Here is a 20,131-nt window from a genome sequence, read left to right on the forward strand (position 1 = left end):
TGGTTTCAGCTTGTTCGTGGTCAGATTTGAACTCATGACCTTCTGAGCAGAAGCCCCCAACATCTTCTTTCAAGCTTGCTAATTTTAAATAATTGAGACTCATCACTGAAAATCCATCCTATCCACCTTTAATAATTCCAAAATTCTGCCATTACAAAACCAACCATACGTTCTAATGTGACAGCATTTCCAACTGGACACCGTGCTGTATGGCTCGGTGGATTCGTTCTGGTGGCCTCTGGTTGGTTGACGGCATCAGTGAGTTTTCATGAAATTCAATTTCAATTCAGCTTTATTTGTATGGTGCAATCAACAATGGACATCGTCCCAAAGCAGCTTTACATAGACAAAGAGGTTCTGTGGAATGTTTGATTTTAGTGCCTATAAGTTTTCCCTAATGAGCAAGCCAACGGTGCAACTTCCTACGATGGTATAAGGAAAAAACCTTGAGAGGAACCAGACTAAAAAGGGAACCCTTCTTCATCTGGGTGGCACTTTTAGGTTTCTGGGCCATTGATCGTTCATGAGATCACTTCAAGGCAATAACCGAACTCACCTTCCCAGTGGTGGACAGTAACGAAATAAATGTAATTTGTAACTGTACTTAAGTAGCTTTTTTGCTTTTTTTCCCGTATCTGTACCTTACTGAAGTATTTCCATTTGGGGAGACTTTAACTTTAACTTTTTATTTATGGGGATAAAAACTTAACTGATCAAACACGTACAAGCTGTTGCTGGATCTGTGATGATCACAAATGTTGAGCTCAGTAGCTCCTACTTTTATACCAAAGACTGTAGAAAGAACATTTACTTATAATCTAATACTCTAGTACTATATTAGTATGTATGTTAGTTCTCACTCTCCAGTGTTCTGTATTGTTGAAAGATTTATGATCAAACTCTTGATGTCACCCAAATGAGGATGGGTTCCCCTTTTGAGTCTGGTTCCTCTCAAGGTTTCTTCCTCATAACATCTAAGGGAGTTTTTCCTTGCCACAGTCGCCATGGCTGCTCATCAGGGATAAATACACACCATTCACCTTCACTGTTGATTTCTGTAAAGCTGCTTTGAGACAATGTCTGTTTGATTGGCGCTTGGTGTATCTACTTATCACCAACATACAATTCAGCGGCAGTTCAGCCTCAACATCCGTGACCTTATTTGCGCGATTTTCTTGTAGTTGAAGATAAATTGAAGCTAAGCAAAAAGCTTATCTGTTTTTGACTCATCAATAACATTCTATTAATATGTTGTGCGCTGAGAGTAACACAAGTTTTTTTCACTTAGTAGATTAAAGTAGATTAAAGAGTATTGGTGATAATAGCAACAATATAGCTATAATAAGTCATAGTTCAAGTAAACATTTAAAGGAAGCACTTTGACTGGTGGAATATTTTACCTTCTGTATCTCTATTTTAACTTAAGTACATGGGTCGTGTACTTCAGCCACCACTGCACTCTTCGTCCCTCTGTTGTGACCACACAGTGTAGAAGAGTTCAGGTCAGTTCACTCTCCGCTCCTCCATGTTAATAGAATGGGATTTTTATTAGCACCAGTCGGTCCTGGGTCAGCAGAAAAAAAGCCCTGAATAGAACCTGTGAGTGACGGGTACACAGGAAGACCGGACACATTTCAGCCATTATTAGCCCTTCTGCCGCGGCCCCGCGTGCCGCAATTTGTCTGATTTACTCCCGGTGCGAGGGTTGCCAGCGCAGCGGTGATTAATTTTTATTAAACGGACTGGAGTGTCCTTTGGGGAGTATAGCCTACAATACACTGGTGTTCTGGCACTAATCTGTCGTGTGTTATTAGTCCGGGGTGATGTGGAAATCGCCACGATGACAGCGGAATTATTAGCAAATAGCACAGGACGCGGCCCAGGCAGAAGGAAGCCGACTCAGAAGTGATAAGAAGCTTCATTTCTTTTGTACGGAATATTGTTTTTCTCTCACGCGCCTTCTCTCTCCCTCTCTTCCTCTAACCGGGCTTAGTTTCCATGGTAGCTGCTAAGAAAAGCAGTCCCCCCCCCCCCCTCGTCTAAACCACATTATTGAGTAGTCCTTCCTACTGTGCAAAAAAAATCTCTGTATTTATATAGCCCATGGTGTATTCCTACGACAGTCCCTTACTGAAATTCTCATTAACACACTGCCTTTTTCTATAATCTGCCACGTTATTGGTGTTTCTTGTGACACGGGCAGATCATTGCCGCTGTTTAGATTACACAGTGTGCATTGATTCGCACGTCAAGCCATTACAAAGCCGCCTTGTGATGACTAGCTAATGCTACAACTTTCCGTCATATTGACAAAAGTTGGTGGACACCTGACCATTAGATTCTAGATGCTTTTTAAACCGCTGATTCCAGATTTAGTCCCTATTTCAAAATCAGAATTAGAAATAGCTTAATAACCAAGTATGTTTGACTTGGAATTTGGAATTTGGAATTTTTCCAGAAAATCAAGTATTTCTTACAGAAAAGTATTGCATTTACACATGTTTTGCTATACACATGTTTATTTCCTTTGCAAAAGCAAATTCGACATAATGCCACACAAAACTCCGAAAATGGGCTGGACAAAATTAATGGCACCCTTTAAAAAATGTGGCTAAATAAGATTGTTTCAAGGATGTGATGCTCCATTAAACGCACCTGAGGCAAGTAACAAGTGTGGGCAATATAAACATCACACCTGAAAGCAGATAAAAAGGAGAGAAGTTCACTTAGTCTTTCAATGTGTGTGCCACACTAAGCATGGACAACAGAAAGAGCAGAGGAGAACTGTGTGAGGACTTGAGAACAACAATCTCAAGGTTACAAGTCCATCTCCAGAGATCTAGATTTGCATGTGTCCACAGTGCACAACATTATCAAGAAGTTTGCAACCCATGGCACTGTAGCTAATCTCCCTGAGCATGGATGGAAGAGAAAAATTGATGAAAGGTTGCAACGCAGGATAGTCCGGATGGTGGATAAGCAGCCCCAAACAAGTTCCAAAGAAATTCAAGCTGTCCTGCAGGCTCAGGGAGCATCCGTGTCAGCGCGAATTAGGTGGTGGGAGGTGGTAGCTCAGTGGTTAAGGCATTGGGCTTTGGATCAGAAGATCAGAAGATCACAGGTTCAAATCCCACCACCACCAAGCTGCCACTGCTGGGCCCTTGAGCAAAAGCCAAAAAGACCCTAAAACCCTCCCCTGCTCAGTTGTAAGTCGCTCTGGATAAGGGCATCTGCCAAATGCCGCAAATGTTATCCGTCGACATTTAAATGAAATAAAACGCTATGGAGGACCCCACTGCTGACACTGAGACATAAAAAAAAAAGCAAGACTACAGTTTGCCAAAATGTACTTGAGTAAGCCAAAATCCTTCTTGGAAAATGTCTTGTGGACAGATGAGACCAAGATAGAGCTTTTTGGTAAAGCACATCATTTTACTGTTTACCAAAAAATGGAATGGGGCCTACAAAAAAAAGAACACAGTGCCTACAGTCAAATATGGTGGAGGTTCAAAGATGTTTTGGGGTTGTTTTGCTGCCTCTGGCACTGGGTGCCTTGAGTGTGTGCAAGGCATCATTAAATCTGAGGGTTACCAAAGGATTTTGGGGCGTAGTGTAGGGCCTAGTGTCAGAAAGCTGAGTTTGCGTCCGAGATCTTGGGTCTTCCAGCAGGACAATGACCCCAAACATACTTCAAAAAGCACCCAGAAATGGATGGCAACAAAGTGCTGGAGAGTTCTGAAGTGGCCAGCAATGAGTCCAGATCTAAATCCCATTGAACACCTGTGGAGAGATCATAAAATTGCTAATGACAAAAGGCACCCTTCCAATATGAGAGACCTGGAGCAGTTTGCAAAGGAAGAGTGGTCCAAACTTCCGGGTGAGAGGTCTAAGAAACTTATTGATGGTTATAGGAAGTGACTGATTTCACAAAGGGAATAAACATGTGTATAGCAAAACATGTGTTAATGCAATACTTTTCTGTGAGAAATACTTGATTTTCTTGAAAAATTCCAACAATTTTGGCCATGACTGTATTTGCACTTTTATGTAGCTCCATTCTTCTGGAAAGACGTTCCTCTAGATTTTAAGACTGTTTGTGTAAAGATTTGGAGATCAGATAACAAGACCAGGTTGAGGAGGCCTGGGTGCAGTCAGTAGTGACGGGTCGTTCATGAACAAATCGTTCATTTTGAACGAGTCTTTAATGTGATTCAGCAAAACGAGTCGTCTCAAAAAGTGATTCGTTAATTTCCTACAGGACATGCATGAGCATAGCATCGCAAAATCTCCTCAGGTTTTGTACAGAATTGAGTTTATCTCATGAGTCCTCTTTGTCATGTGACTTCCATTTTACCTACTGCACCTTCTGTACATGAATCACTATGTACATATGGACCATACCTTCATTTAACATACTGGTATTTAATGTAAATAGGCCACTAACGGCCACTAACTAAGCTAATCCAGAGATGCTATGAAGTGCATTACACAGGAGTAGTTTATCTCTGGTCCAAGTTGTTTGTTTTTTTGTCACTTGACTACTAATTACGCTACAGTAGCCAGTTATATATATAAAAAAAAATGATTTCGGCTTCTCCCATTAGGGGTCGCCACAGCGGATCCTTCGCAACTTTGATTTGGCACATGTTTTTACGTTGGATGCCCTTCCTAACGCAACCCTCCCCATTTATCCGGGCTTGGGACCGGCACTAAAAGTGGCTGGGGTTGGTTCCAGTTATTTATATACATGTATCAATTATTGGAACTACGGCCAAAGTTTGTGTATATCGACGTGTTGAGGGATCTGCTAATTGGAAACGTAACATCATTTTATTTTATTTCTGATCAAAGGAAGGAAATAAACTAAATGATTGCTTCAAATGAATGAGATTCAAAGAACCAAGTCACTAAAATGACCCGATCTCCCCCTCACTAGCGGTCAGTTCAATTCAGCAGTTCATCATGTCCTCAATAGGGTCGTGGTCAGCGTTCTCTAGCAGGCCGCTCAAGATCTTCCACTCCAATCCATGCCAACCGTATCTGCAACAGATTTGGGTCTCCTAGTTCAAGCGAAAATGTAATGTAATCCAAAGGCTTCCTATAGATTTTCCATGTCCATTTAATGTATCTTTAATAGATTACCATAAAAGTAATGGCAGTCCTTTCTTTTTACTGCTTCCATCCTGTAGGACTCTGCGAGAGCACCTGGGAGAACAGGAAGTATCCATCTCTCTGACCATAGATGCCTTAGAAGAAGGTGACCTGGGGAACTACACGTGCTTTGTGGAGAACGGCAACGGCAGACGCCAAGCGAACGTCCTGCTCACCAAGCGCGGTAAGAAAACCAGACACGACATTTCACACACACACACACCAGAAGCGCTGGAAGTTGTTGTGAACATTCGAAAATGCTTCTTCATGGGCGGTTATCATAAGGCGCATACAAAGCAGGTGGTTCTACTGTATACGCATCAGAAACCAATGTTTTATCACTTCAGCCTCTGCCATTTTGCCTAGTTTAAAAGGATAAACCACATTTTATTGGTTATCAGTGATTACGGAAAGAACCCATTAAAGCGACTGGAATCAGTTGCTTCCTTTGCCACCTTTATTTTAGCACCCATGCCAAATATATCAAAGTGACCATGCTTGAAGCGTCTGTCTAAGCATAAAAAAATCCTCAGGGCCGAACAGCAAAGTTATCACTGTTGCTAAGTGACTTCCCGTATGCATTTATGAGCGACTTTCCCAGCTCGGTGCTCTCGCTTGCCTTTTAGTGGCACTCTATAATCGAAATCGCTGCACTCGTTCTTTGTCGAGAGGTTTGAATTCACATCTGGAAAGGATTGTTAAGGGGGCAAAAAATAAATAAATAAATAATAATAATAATAAATACCAATACAAAGGAAGCAGCAAATCCATGGCCACTTTCATCTCTGTTTCGCTTTCCGCCGAGAGAAAAGAGGAGAGTGGGTAGATTGCATTTAATCTGTTTCGGAGCCGTCTATTTTTCACAGCATATTTAGCTCGGCGCAGGCCTGTCCTCTGCGCTGTCGTACACCGCTCGGCAGGTCCAGAGCCTCGGGGTCTTCTGGTAATGGAATCTCCTGCAGTGTGTGTTCAATGTCAGCGTGGGATGGATGGAGGCCACTTGTGATGCAGCTGCACCGGCACAAAGACTGCGCCCAGTTTGATACCTGCAAGAAATGTTAATTATGCATCAACCCGAATGCAGATGCTTTTATCCGGAGTCAACAGACATGCCACAATGCAGCTGTTTCTGAGATCGCTAATGAACTCGCGGACTGAATCAGGTCAGATTAGATAGGTGGAAAAACATCAGGTGAGCAAACACTATACGGACAGAAGCCTTTTTTTCCAGCTATATTTAGTTCTTTTCCAGAAAGAAATGCGTATAAAATGTCTGAATAAGAAAGCATGGCATTTTTCCTGCACTTGAACTAAGAGACCCAATCCTGTTTCCTCATGACAATGCCCCTGTGCACAAGTTCAGCTCCACACTTAGATTGGATTACATGGATTGGAGTGGAAGATCTCGCCTTTTATAGAGCTCCAACCTCAACCCCATTGAACAACTTTGGGATGAATGTGAATGTGGAAGATCTCTAAAGAGTGGAAGTTGTTATAAGAGCAAACGAGGACTACGAATCACATAGTCAGGTGTCCACAAACTTCTGTTCAGTTTGGGACAAAAGCTTGTCAATATTGGCAGAGCAGCAAGATATACTACAATCTTCCATTGTGTCCACATTCACGACTAATACCGTTTCATGTTCTCTAGATTCTTTCAGTAGTACTCACTACTAGCCCAACTAACAGTTAATAATGATCCAAGTGACGCTTGACTAGGGAAGGAATCATGCTGCAGGACAGTTAAATGACAGGGTTGCCAGATTTGGCAGATTTGCTTACAATTTTGAATGGAATCAGATTCATCTTTATTGGCAAGTATCATCTTGCATGTAGAAGAAATTTTTCTAGAAAAGTTTATATATATATATATATATATATATATATATATATATATATTAACTCACCAAATAAAACAACAAACCTATAAAATCTGATATATTGATGTATTTGATATACACAAATATTTTTGTAATGTATATACCTGGACCTGGACTATTCACTTAAATAATAATTAATGGTTGCCATCAGTTCATGACCTCAAGCTCGAGGCGAATTTAGGTTTACAGCAGGTTAATTATATGTGTAGGTGTGTGTGAGAGAGAAAGAGTGTAGGTATGAGAGTGTGTGTGTGTGTGTGCGTGTGTTTTATATTTAATTTTCTAAAGATATGTTCTACTCAACTGTTCTACTTATTTCAGCAGACTTTAGCAAATGTCTTCATACTTTTCATCCTTCGTTCCTTTTCCCCTCTCGGTATGCGGAATTGTCAGGATTTTATCCTTTTTAAGAGAAATTCTTCAAACTAGACATAAAAAACTGGTTAGCGGCTAATGCTAGCGCTATAGATTCTTTAGCATTTTCATGCATCGGCAAAACATCACATTTCCGGTACAGCGTGAGCAGCCACAGTGACACTGCGCTAACTCTAGTTTCTTTTTTTTTTTTTATAACCCTGGCATTGGTGTGTGTTTTTAAGTTTAATAATAACAAAATTGAGACGTAGCCACTAAACAATTTTGTGGTCTGGTACTTAATACTTTTCTGAGGGAACTTAGATTTTAACTAGTATTCTGCATGTAAAGGCCAATACTGAAAAACTTCGGTACGAATACACCGTTAGACCTCTAATACATATTAGGAAATTTTATGAACGAGCAAAAATGCAGCATGCATTTTTGATTGACCGTTTTAATTTTAAATATAAATAAATAATTATATAAGAGGCGAAATGAAATCCTTCAACGCAACACATATTTTACGACGTCTCCTTTCTTCACTCAGATATAAAATAGATAAAACTCCAATTAAAAAACATTTTTAATCACTAAATGTTTGTTTTACTGATGCGCCAAGTCTTAAATCAAGCACCAAAATCGGCCATGACGCACACATCCGGCAATTAAACCCGTCCGTGTGGAAACTGGAAACCGTTTGGTGTCCTGATGATTTACGTGATAAAAAAAAACATAATTACTTGAAAACATTTTCAAGAATATTTTGTCTTCATGCTCTATGTTGATTAAAACATTAAAGTATTAATTTAAGGTAAAAACGTGCAATTAAGATGCGATCGCGAAATAAATCATGACAATCATGCGATTATTTGAATCGATTGAGAGTGAAATTGAATTATGCAGAGGATTATTGTCCATACATTGTGTAAAAACAAGAAAAACTCTCTTTTCTATACACTTAATACTATTTAGTTAGTTTCAGATTTGGCTGTTTTTTTTTTTTTTTTTTAGAAAGCCACTTGATTTTGCTGAAACCTGGCAAACCCTCCAGCTGTATTACACACCTTGGACCTGAAGTCTGTCTAAAACCATTCAAAGAAATGCTGTCTGTTTCAGAGTTACAAAAAAAACTAGTTTATCGCATAAGCTGAGTGTGATAGCCTCTTGACTTGAATGGATTTGAAGCAATTGTGTTATGAATGTCCTCCTGCCCCGACGAAATTTACAATCACGAGCTGCTGCTGGGTTAAGTGTCCTTTGTCACCTCATTCTCACCCAATTTAGTCGTTCGTGGATTGAGCGACACAGCCGGCACCTTGCATCTCTCCATCTCCCTATAAACACTAAAAGAGAGAGGGGTCAGTTAACTAGCCGTGAATTGCTTTGGCATAGTCACAGCATATTATACCCATATCTGGCTGTTTAAATATTAAAGCCATCCAGAGCCCGAGAATCAGCCATGACTGACAGCTTCTTGTCCATGAACAAAGAACTGCTTATTCATCTTCAGTGATATTGAGTGAGCGTGGGTATGTGTGTGTGTGTGTGTGTGTGTGTGTGTGTGTGTGTGTGTTATTATTATTCTGAATACGGTATTCCTGACTGTTTTAAATTCTTTCTTTCTGTCGTTCTTTGTTTCTTTGTTTCTTTTTTTCTTTCTTTCTTTCTTTCTTTCTTTCTTTCTTTGTTTCTTTTTTTCTTTCTTTCTTTCTTTCTTTCTTTCTCGTTGATCTCAAAACCACATTCGTTTTATATTTAACATTGGACCCTTCGCATGTACCTCCACCTCTCCAGGCTCTTCTCAACCTGCTCCCTACTCCCGTCACAAATCACAATATCATCCGCAAACATCATAGTCCATGTAAACTCCTGTCTGACCTCGTTCCTCAACCTGTCCAACATCACTGCAAACAAGAAAGGGCTCAGAGCCGATCCTTGATGCAATTCCACCTCCACCTTGAACCAGTCTGTTGTTCCTACTGCACACTTCACTGCTGTCACACTGCCCTCATACATGTCCTGCACCACCCTCACATACTTCTGACACACCTGACTTCCTCATACAATACCACAACTCCTCTCTCCACCCTGTCGTACGATTTCTTTAAATCCACAAACACACAATGCAACTTCTTCTGACCTTCTCTATACTTCTTGATCAACATTCTCGAAGCAAATAATGCGTCTATGGTGCTCTTTCTCGGCATTAAACCATACTGTTGCTCGCAGATGGTCTCCTTTCACCTCTGTTTTCCACAACTAATCAACTTTATTCCCCTGTAGTTACTTCAGGTCTGCACATCTCCCTAATTCTTAAAAACCGGTACCAGCACATTCCTTCTCCATTCCTTAGGCATCCTCTCACCTTTTATAATTTCCATCTTCTCAACACACTCTCCTCACTAGTCAACACATTTCCATCTCCATCCTTTTTTGCTCTAACTTGCAGCACATCCTTCCCAGCTCGGTCCCTTTGCCTGGCCAATCGGTACAAATTCTTTTCTCCTTTCTTAGTGTCCAACTTCTCATACAGCTCCTCATATGCCTTTTCCTGGGCTTTCACCACATCCCTCTTCACCTGCTGCAGCATCACCTTGTACTCCTGCCTACTTTTTTTTATCACTCTGCTGATCCCAATTCTTCTTCATTCTTCAACTTCCTAATTCCAACACCATGTCTCTTTGTCTTCCTTTCTCTTTCCAGTTGTCACATCATGTAGCTTTCTAGCTGTCTCCCTTATCAATTCTGTAGTAGTTGCTCAATCGTCCAGCACCTCTTCACCACCACCGAGCCCCTGTCTGACCTCTTCTCTAAACCTCACACTACAGTCTTCCTCCTTCAGTTTTTACCATCTTATTCTTCTTTCAGTTCTCACTCTCCTCCTCTTCTTCTTCACCTCCAAAGCCATTCTACAGATCACCTCCTGATGCTGTCTATCTACACTGTCCACTGCCAACACCTTACAGTCTCCAATCTCCTTCAAGGTTCAAGTTTTTTATTTGTTAATGCCACTATATGTGCAGACACACAGAGGAATTGAAAATTGTAAATACAATATAAAAAGATGATGCACAAATAAACACTGATGTCGGAGAGAAAGAAATGCATCGTTTGTGCCGCCATCTAGATTGGGTTGCATCTCCTGCATAGAACATAGTGCACTCTTATATGTTCTATGCTCCTCACTCTTCTTAAAATAAGTGTTCACCACTTCCATTTCCATTATTTTTGCAAAATCTACCACCATCTGCCCTTCCACATTCTTCTCCTTAAAGCCATACGTACCCATCACCTCCTCATCACCTCTGTTCCCTTAACCAAAATGGCCATTGAAATCTGCCCCAATCACCAATCTTCCATTTCTAGGTACACTCTTCTCCACTTCACCTGACTCTCTCCAGAAATCTTCCTTTTTCCCCATCTCACAATTCACTTGTGGAGCATAGGCACTGATGACATTTATCATCACCCCTTCAACTTTCAGCTTCACGTTCATCACCCTATCAGAAACTCTCTTCACCTCCACTACACTCTTACTGTACTCTTCCTCCCGGATCACCCCTACACCATTTCTCTTTCCATCCACACCATGATAGAACAGTTTAAACCTCCACCTCCAATGTTCCTGGCCTTACTCCATTTCCACTTGGTCTCCTGAAAACACAGAATGTTTACCTTTCTCCTCTCCATCATGTCAGCTTCCTCTCCCCCTTTACTAGTCATAGTACCAACATTTTACCTGGAGCTTTAAAGAGTGTAAGAATGATAGAAAATTACTGACATTTGTGTATTTAACCTAGGAACAAGCCTTGGGTGACTGTTGACAGGAAAAAAAAACTCTTAGATGTTATTAGGAAGAAACCTTAAGAGGAACCATATTCGAAAAGAGAACCCATCCTCATCTGGGTGACACCAAGAGTGTGATTATAAATCATTAGTATTACAAACACTTGAAAAGAAATGTCATGAGCACTGTGATTGTGAGTAATGTCCTTTCTACAGTCTTATACAGTCAGCTGGAGTTGTGCTGTATAACCAAGTGCTCCAGAGCAACTCATAAATGAGCTAAACATCTGAGATCATTATAGATTCAATACCAACTCATTCATGCCTAAAGCCTTTAAATGTTCAATGATGGAGAAACAGCACATGTAGATTGTTATTTTGAGTATCAATTAAGAGTCCTCAAAGTCTAAAATCTTCATAAAGTGGAATGCAACTGGAGCTGGCACATCTCTAGATGGTTTGGGATCTTTATGAGTTCAGCATCTCCTCTTTGAAGGTCCAAAATCTTCATAAGGTGGGACACAACGGGAGCTGGTACAATGTCTAGATACATTTGTCTAATTCATACAACTGAGTATCTAAGGGGTTAAGGGCCTTGCTCAGGGGCCCAGAAGTAGCAGCTTAGTGTGGCAGGGATTGGAACTCATTGGTTCCAATCTCCGCTTAGAGCACAAAAAGACCCACGTATGACCAATTCCAGGAAATAATTTTGCTCTGTTATGCATATGGAAGTTCACTTCAAAGGAACAGATGGATTGAGCAATCCAGAGATCCTGACTCGTCGTCCTCTATCCAACAAAGACATGTTTCTACTCCTCTCGCGTGACTACATCAACACCCATACACCGAAGACTCGATGAACTGTTTGATGATGATATCATGCTTTGACCTTCCCAGACACCAGATCTCATCCCAAGTGAACATCTGTGAGAGACTTGCGAGACAATCGCTCTCCATTTTCTCTCCATCATCAGCAAAACACCAAGACTTTTGTGTTTTTTCGGTGGCCTGCACGTTACTAAACACGTCTTTTTTTTCCTTTTAATTTGTCATACATCTGTCCATAACCAGATACAATATGACACTCATCTCAGTCATCCCAGCAGTGTGGGAAGCGGGAAGATGTCATGATCGATATAATCAAGCAATTATGTTATTATCTCGAACTACAATAACAACATGACTAATGGAAGACCCCCTGCTACTCAAACATTTTGTCTGTTGAAGATTTTTTGCATCCTGTGGCGGGTTTTCTTAGCTGTTTTCTTTAAAATGGCATGTTAAAATAAGTTTATTTCTTACTCTGAACATAGATTCACGGTACGTACAGAAATATAATACATGTAGGTGGGGAAAACAGTATAAACAGCATGACCAGAACTGTGTTGATTATACAGTAGGTGTAAATCATAAATACATGATAACAGATGAATGAATCAGGCCACATGCTATCAGGCTATTTCGAAACTTTTTAACCTGCAGGTAAGATTGTTCTTCATGCGGCTCGTCCGTGACTAGGTGCTCCAAACGCAGTTTGCCAGATGGCAGATTGAAAAACAGATTGTGTGCTGAGTGACTTGAGGTCTGAGGTGATTTCGTGAGCCTTCCTTAGGCACCGTGTCCGGTTGATGTCCTGTGAAGTCGCGAGTCTGTTGCGCGTGATGAGTTCGGCTGTTCTCGCTGCTCCAAGGTAGAGCCTTGTGGTTGAGGGCGGGCATGCAACTGGTCAGGACTCTCTTGATGGAACAGCAGTAGAGGTTCTGAGAATTTAAGGGGTCAGAGCAAACTTCTTGAGCTGAAACAGGGAGACATGCAAAGTCCGGAGAAAGAAAGAAAGAGAGAAAGAAAGAAAGAAAGAAAGAAAGAAAGAAAGAAAGAAAGAAAGAAAGAAAGAAAGAAAGAAAGAAAGAAAGAAAGGAAGGAAGGAAGGAAGGAAGTAGCTAGTCTACTAATCAAAGAATGTTAGGGGTCAGATAAAAACTTGTCAAGCTGCCGAAGGGACATGTGCTAGGTAGTTAGTTAGGAAGGAAGTAAGGAAGGAAGGAATGAAGGAAGGAGGGAAGAACATTGAAAGTTAGTATACTACTAAAATTACTAGTTAGGCTTTTCACACACCTGTATTTGTATTACACTATGTTAACATAACATTAGTAGCTAAATAATGCTAGTCTTTTTTTTATTAGTTACATAAAGTGGGGCAAAAAAGTATTTAGTCAGCCACCAATTGTGCAAGTTCTCCGACTTAAAAAGATGAGAGAGTCCACTATGGCCAAGACCAAAGAGCTGTCAAAGGGCACCAGAAACAAAATTGTAGATCTGCACCAGGCTGGGAAGACTGAATCTGCAATAGGTAAGCAGCTTGGTGTGAAGAAATCAACTGTGGGAGCAATTATTAGAAAATGGAAGACATACAACTACTGATAATCTCTCTCGATCTGGGGCTCCACGCAAGATCTCACCCCGTGGGGACAAAATGATCACAAGAACGGTGAGCAAAAATCCCAAAACCACACTAGTGAATGACCTGCAGAGAGCTGGGACCAAAGTAACAAAGACTACCATCAGTAACACACTACGCCACCAGGGACTCAAATCCTGCAGTGCCAGACGTGTCCCCCTGCTTAAGCCAGTACATGTCTGGGCCCGTCTAAAGTTAGCTCGAAAGCATTTGGATGATCCAGAAGTGGATTGGAAGAATGTCATATGGGCAGATGAAACCAAAACTTCTTGGTAAAAACTCAACTTGTCATTTTTGGAGGAGAAAGAATGCTGAGTTGCATCCAAAGAACACCATACCTACTGTGAAGCATGGGGGTGGAAACATCATGCTTTGGGGCTGTTTTTTTGCCAAGGGACCATGACGACTGATCCGTGTAAAGGAAAGAATGAATGGGGCCATGTATCGTAAGATTTTGAGTGAAAACCTCCTTCCATCAGCAAGGGCATTTAAGATGAAACATGGCTGGGTCTTTCAGCATGACCATGATCCCAAACACACCGCCCAGGCAAACGAAGGAGTGGCTTTGCAAGAACCATTACAAGGTCCTGGAGTGGACTAGCCAGTCTCCAAATCTCAACCCCATAGAAAATCTTTGGAGGGAGTTGAAAATTCGCGTTGCCCAGCGACAGCCCCAAAACATCACTGCTCTAGAGGAGATCTGCATGGAGGAATGGGCCAAACTACCAGCAACAGTGTGTAAAAAACCTTGTGGAGACTTACAGAAAACATTTGATCCCTGTCATTGCCAACAAAGGGTATATAACAAAGTATTGAGATGAACTTTTGTTCTTGACCAAATACTTATTTTCCACCATAATAGTGAATAAATACCAGTGTGAGTAAAAAAAAAAAAAGGGTGAAAAATACATATGTACACATTAATAAGTAATATTTGGATTAAAAAGGACCACATGTTAAAAAGTCAGACATTTAAAAGCAGCTGGTGGTCCTGTGTGCACAGAACATCATTCAGTACCCAGGCATTAATAAAACCAGTAAGATTGTTTGTTAGTTTATTAATAGGCAAACTCTGGAAGGTTCAATCTGGCTAGGTTCAAACCTGAATCTAGCAAATATGAACCCTTTTACCACCACCTCAGGATCTACAGTACCTTCTCCTTTCAGTTTTCTTTTCCTGGTTAACCAGATTGCCAGCTTTAATTCTCCTATCAGATATTTGATAAGGCAGATACATTTTCTGTCTAAGCGTAAGTATTAGGGCCCAAAGATAAAGACTTTTGCCCAGGTCTTTGACCCATCTCTCTAGAGCCCAGGAACAGCCCTCTCAGCCTATAATAGGATAAAAACAAGTGGTCTACTGACTCTTCTGTGTTGCAGAAGTGAAATTTATTCTCTACAGTGGGGCTGATGTGTGCCACGTAACTGTTTTTGCCCACCCAGTCAACAATCCTCCACTGGAGATCCCCAGTGCATTTCTCCGTGGAAGGTTTGTACAGGGAGCCTTTGGGGGACGAATCTGGCTCAAGTGATTTTTTATGACTAGATGTATTTAATGCATTAAAGAACATGAAATTAGTTACCCATGCTATGGTGCAAGCCTGCCTTGCCTGGGAACAGATTAGTTTTGGACCAGGGACTTTGACTTTAGACTTTGTTCTAGAACACAAGCAAGAATTAGTTTAAATTACAGCATTTACAGTACATTTATGGCATTTGACAGACACCCCTATTCAGAGGGACTAACACCAGAGCAGTTAAGGGTTACTTGCATCAATGACTGCTTGCTGCCGGGATTTGAACTTGTAACCTTTTGAGTCCAAAGACTGAACCACTGAGCTACCACCTCGCCCAAAATCACGTGTCCCAAAACAAAATGAGTTAATAACACGACTTTGTCCAGATTCATCTTGGTTTTAACTTAATCAAATGCTGTAATGCTGTACCTAGATCTTACAGTAGCTCTAGTTCCTACAGTAGATCTTAGTGTTAGCTCAATAGATTTCCATTTCAAGCTGTCCCAGAGCTGTTATGCAGCTCAGGCGATTCTGTAATCGTCAACATTGTGAGTCAGGTCAAAATATGTCAAAATCTCTTCCTGTCCAGGAGCTGTCCAACGATCAAGAGTTGAGAGGAAGTGTTTATTTGTTCTAATAAATTATAGGCAGAAAAAATGATTTGTGATGTTTCAGATATACACTGGTACCTCACTGGTTAAGGCATTGGCCATTAAGGAGTTTGTAGGGTTAATTCCCACCATACCAGCCCTTGACCCTACAAAGGTCATTTGTCAAGTGCCACACCTTCTAAATAGAAGCCCCTGCAAGGAGCATGCACTACCATTTTTCTTGCAAAAATGGGTGAATTCCAAAATCTGGTCAGGAGAACTTTATTTGCCATGCAGATTTTGATATTTCAAAAAAAAAAAAATTCCCTCCCCCTGACACTCTAGTGAGCACAAATCATTAGAGCTCAAAGCGAGATCAGCAGAGCAGCGGAACAAGATGTTGTGCTCGGAATGTTATTACCTTGTGAAAGCCGTGGTGGTTAACACTGCTCGCCCGCATAATTCTGAACGCCGGAGTGTCTTCTTTTTTCCCCCCACCAGGAGCTTTCATTTGATGCAGCATATGGAAAGGATTTACTCAGAAAAAAAAACTTGCGGAAACATCTCTGGAGCGCCTGGCTTTCGGTTCTTAATCTTTCTGCTACGAAGACACGGTGTTCACATCCTGTGCTCAGATGTTTATTTCATGAGTGTAATGCTGCAGTATTAATGGCTTTCAGATCTACTGCCGCACTGTCGCGGAGTCTGCGGAGTACGATTGTTTCGGGGGCTCTTCGATGAGGGTCCGGCCCTGAATAAGTGGGAGAATCACTGTGGCAGCACCTACACACAAACACACATATTGCTATATATACAGTATGCACGATGATCTACTGTGTTTAACTATGAATGCAGTCCTCTCTCTCTCTCTCTCTCTCTCTCTCGCTCTCTCTCTCTCTCTCTCTCTCTCTCTCATGTACCTTTAAGAGCCCTTCAGCCCCGGAGAGTCTGAAAAATAGGCCATCTAATTAGAGGATATGTTTAAATTAGAGTACAAAGCTGCTTTGAAGATGCATTTCTACCTGTTACATATTGCTTTCTCTTTTAAACTTAATTAGCCACCGCACTCATCCATGCTGTAATTTGTGCCGTTTGAAAGAACGACCCCGTTCCCTTTATTTTTCTCTTCTTTTTTTTTTTCCCCGTTTTCTTTCCCCCTGTTTAATAGCAGTTAAGAGTAATGAACTTCTCCGTTCAGCTCATTGTGCGAGCATCTTAATGTTCACTATTGACTTTTGGATCAGCGCTACTCTATTGTTTGGGTATTTTTTGAGGAACGATTCAGAAACTCTCGGAAATAGAGGTTATTGTGGTGGTACAGCGGGTACTGCGTCATGCTTTCACATTTGATCCCGACCCTAAGTGATTGGAGTTTCGCCCCTTTTCTTTGTAGTTTTGTAAATTGAACTAGCCCCAGACCACAGGTTGCATGACCAGTTTGGTATTTAAGCATCTATCTTTGAACAGTGCACCTCAACAATGATGGGACTATTAGTGAATGGACCTTCAGTGCCACCCAGATAAGGATGTGATTTCCTTTTGGACCTGGTTTTATTTCAAGGTTTCTTCCTAATGCCATATGACAGAGATTTTCCATGCCACAGCAATCAATGCACAAGCTATGTGTATTTATCCCTGATGATAAAACTTGGGGCGAATGGGACAAGGAAAAACTCTCTTAGATGCTATGAGCAGGAAACCTTAAGAGGAACCAGACTCAAAAATTTAATCCATCCTAATTTGGGTGATATCAAGAGTGTGATTATAGTCTTTAAAACAATACAAAACACCAGAGAGTGAGAACTAACATGAGCACTAAAATGTAAGATTATAAGTAATGTCCTTTCTACAGTCTTATACAGTCAGATGACGTTGTGGAACCACGAGCTACTGAGCAACCCATAAAATAGCTCAACATTTGAGATTATCATACATCCAACACCAGCTTCTACGTGGCAGAGCCTTTAAACACCTAAAGTCCAATGTCCAAACTCTACATGAAGTGGAATCCAGATGGCACCGGTACGTCTCTAGACGGTTCGGGATGTTTGCGGGGTCGGCATCTACTTCTTTAAAGGTCTTCATGAGGTGGGACGTGACTTGAGCTAGCACAACCTCAGGATGCCTCAGGATGGGTGGAAAAAGAGATAATATTAAATAACATGGGTGGTGGAATGGATTGAGATGAGTAATGAGTGTGTGTTGAGTTCAGGTTGTACATTTCAGTAACACACAGTTGAGTGTGTGTGTTTTGTACAGTTCAGTTCTGTGTGTTATAGAGCCTGATGGCCTGAGGGAAAAAACTGTTGCACAGTCTGGATGTGAGGCTCGAATGCTTCTGAGTCTCTTTCCTGATGGTAGGAGAGTGTGTGAGGGGTGTGTGTGAGGGGTGTGTGGGGTCATCCACAATGCTGATGGCTTTGAGGATGTACAGTAGCGTGTGGTGCAAATGTTTGTAATAGAAGGGAGAGCGACTCAGATGATCTTCTCTGCCATCCTCACTATCCTCGGAAGGGTCTTGCGATCCGAGACAGTGCAGTTCCCAAACCAGGCAGTGATGCAGCTGCTGAGGATGCTCTCAGTGGTCCCTCTGTAGAACATGGTTAGAATAGGCAGAGGGAGATGGTCTTTCCTCAGCCTGCTCAGGAAGTAGAGGCGCTGCTGGCCTTTTTTTGGTAATGAGCTGGTGTTAAGTGACCAGGTGAGGTTCTCCACCAGATGTACTTTGGTGCTTTTGGGACGATGGTCGTTGTCTTGAGGCACGTAGAAATAACAGCGCTGCTCAGCGAGATGTTAAAGATGTCGGTAAAGACATCCGCTAGCTGTTCTGTACATTCCCTGATCACTCTGCCAGGAACGTTGTCTGGTCCAGCATCCTTCCATGGGTTAACTCTGCATAGATTTTTCCTCACTTCAGCTGTGGATAGACAGAGCACATGGTCGCTGGGAGGAGGGGTGGTCTTCCCTGCCTCCACGTTGTTCTGCACCTCAAATCGGGCATCGAAGATGCATATGGGAGGGAGGTGTCACGGTCACGTGCTTGTAGCTGGTCACTGATGTGTACTCCTCCAAGTTGATGGAACCACCAATGGTTGCAGCCTCCCTAAACATGTCCCAGTCAGAGCAGTCAAAACAGTCCTGAAGAGCAGAGGTGGGACCTGTTGGCCAGGTTTTTCACCTGTTTCAGAACCAGTTTAGTGGTGCCAGGATCAGTTTTAGTTGATGCCCACTGAGTGACCCAGGCTATAAATCTTTTCCATGCTTTTGCTCACCGCTTGTGTAGCCGTTATGTAAGCGATAATTGTTGTTTTCATTACATCGCCCGGCACTGACAGCACCTATAATAAGTTATCAATGGCACCAGAGGTGTCTCTACGCTGACAGCTTGTGCACTGCGGTTTTGCAATCACATATTTTGCAGTGCTGCTTTCAGACTGCGAAGTAACGATGGCTGAACTGTGACTGTGAATGAAGGACAAGTATGTGTGTCTGCTTCAGCCATAACTAAAAATGTGTTTATTAGCCTAATCTTGCGGTATTGATAGACAAACATAATATACAGTGTATGTTCAAAATTGGGACACCTCACTTTTATAGGGTTCCTCTTCAAACTGTTACCCCACAGTTGGAGTCACACAATGCAGGGTGACAGAGGATATGCATGGAGGGAAAGAAAAAGAGAGAGATAGAATGGGTGAAAGAGAGTGCAGGATATACAGTGAGGACTCTAAGACTTAATTACAGCTTGTGAGATCATGTGTTCTGATTATCGTGGTGCAAAGTTGAACTGGGAGACCCAAACTGTTCCAGTGTCCCTGTGAACAAAACCAACCCTCAACCCACTGAACACCTTTAAGATGGATTGGAACCCTGACTACTCCAAAGGCCTCCTCACCCTCCATCAGTACTAGAGTTTACTAACGCTCTTATGGCTGAATAAACACAAAATCTAGTGGAACATCTTCCAAGAAGAGTGGAGGGTATTATAGCAGCAAATAGGGACTCAATGTGGAAATGGGATGTTCAAAAAGCACATCATCTTATGAGCAGTACCAAATGAAAGGGTACCAGACCATAGGTTCGTATCAAGCTTGATGCAAGCGCTCACTGTACCACAAAATACACACACACACACACAATGCATTAGGAAACCCCCCCCCCAAAATAGAAAAACCTTAAATGGACATGCTTCCACACAACGTTGAAATTTCAGCATGTGAACGATTTTACTCGCTGCATGTTTGCAAACATTAAACAAAGCATTATCTTTCTCTTTTTGTTCATCTTCTTCTTCCCCAACCACACAAACACACAAGAGGCGTTCAGTGTCAGGAAGGCAAATCAGCTACGCTCCTTTTTTCTTTCCATTTGCATGACACTACGCCTCCAAAC

At 41.7% G+C, this 20,131-nt stretch overlaps 1 protein-coding gene across 4 annotated transcripts in view; it reads left to right on the top strand.

Annotated features, from left to right (window-relative positions):
• LOC310731199 (interleukin-1 receptor accessory protein-like 1-B) overlaps positions 1-20,131 on the top strand; it is a 338,788-nt gene that overhangs the window by 290,401 nt on the left and 28,256 nt on the right. For all 4 annotated transcript variants that reach the window (XM_083550677.1, XM_083550676.1, XM_083550678.1 and 1 more), the window contains one exon: positions 5,190-5,335. In XM_083550677.1, the coding sequence (XP_083406803.1) occupies positions 5,190-5,335 (146 nt within the window). The remainder of the gene's footprint in view (positions 1-5,189; positions 5,336-20,131) is intronic.

The sequence above is a fragment of the Silurus aristotelis genome (assembly GCF_946808225.1).
Source record: "Silurus aristotelis genome assembly, chromosome: 9".
NCBI lineage: Eukaryota > Metazoa > Chordata > Actinopteri > Siluriformes > Siluridae > Silurus > Silurus aristotelis.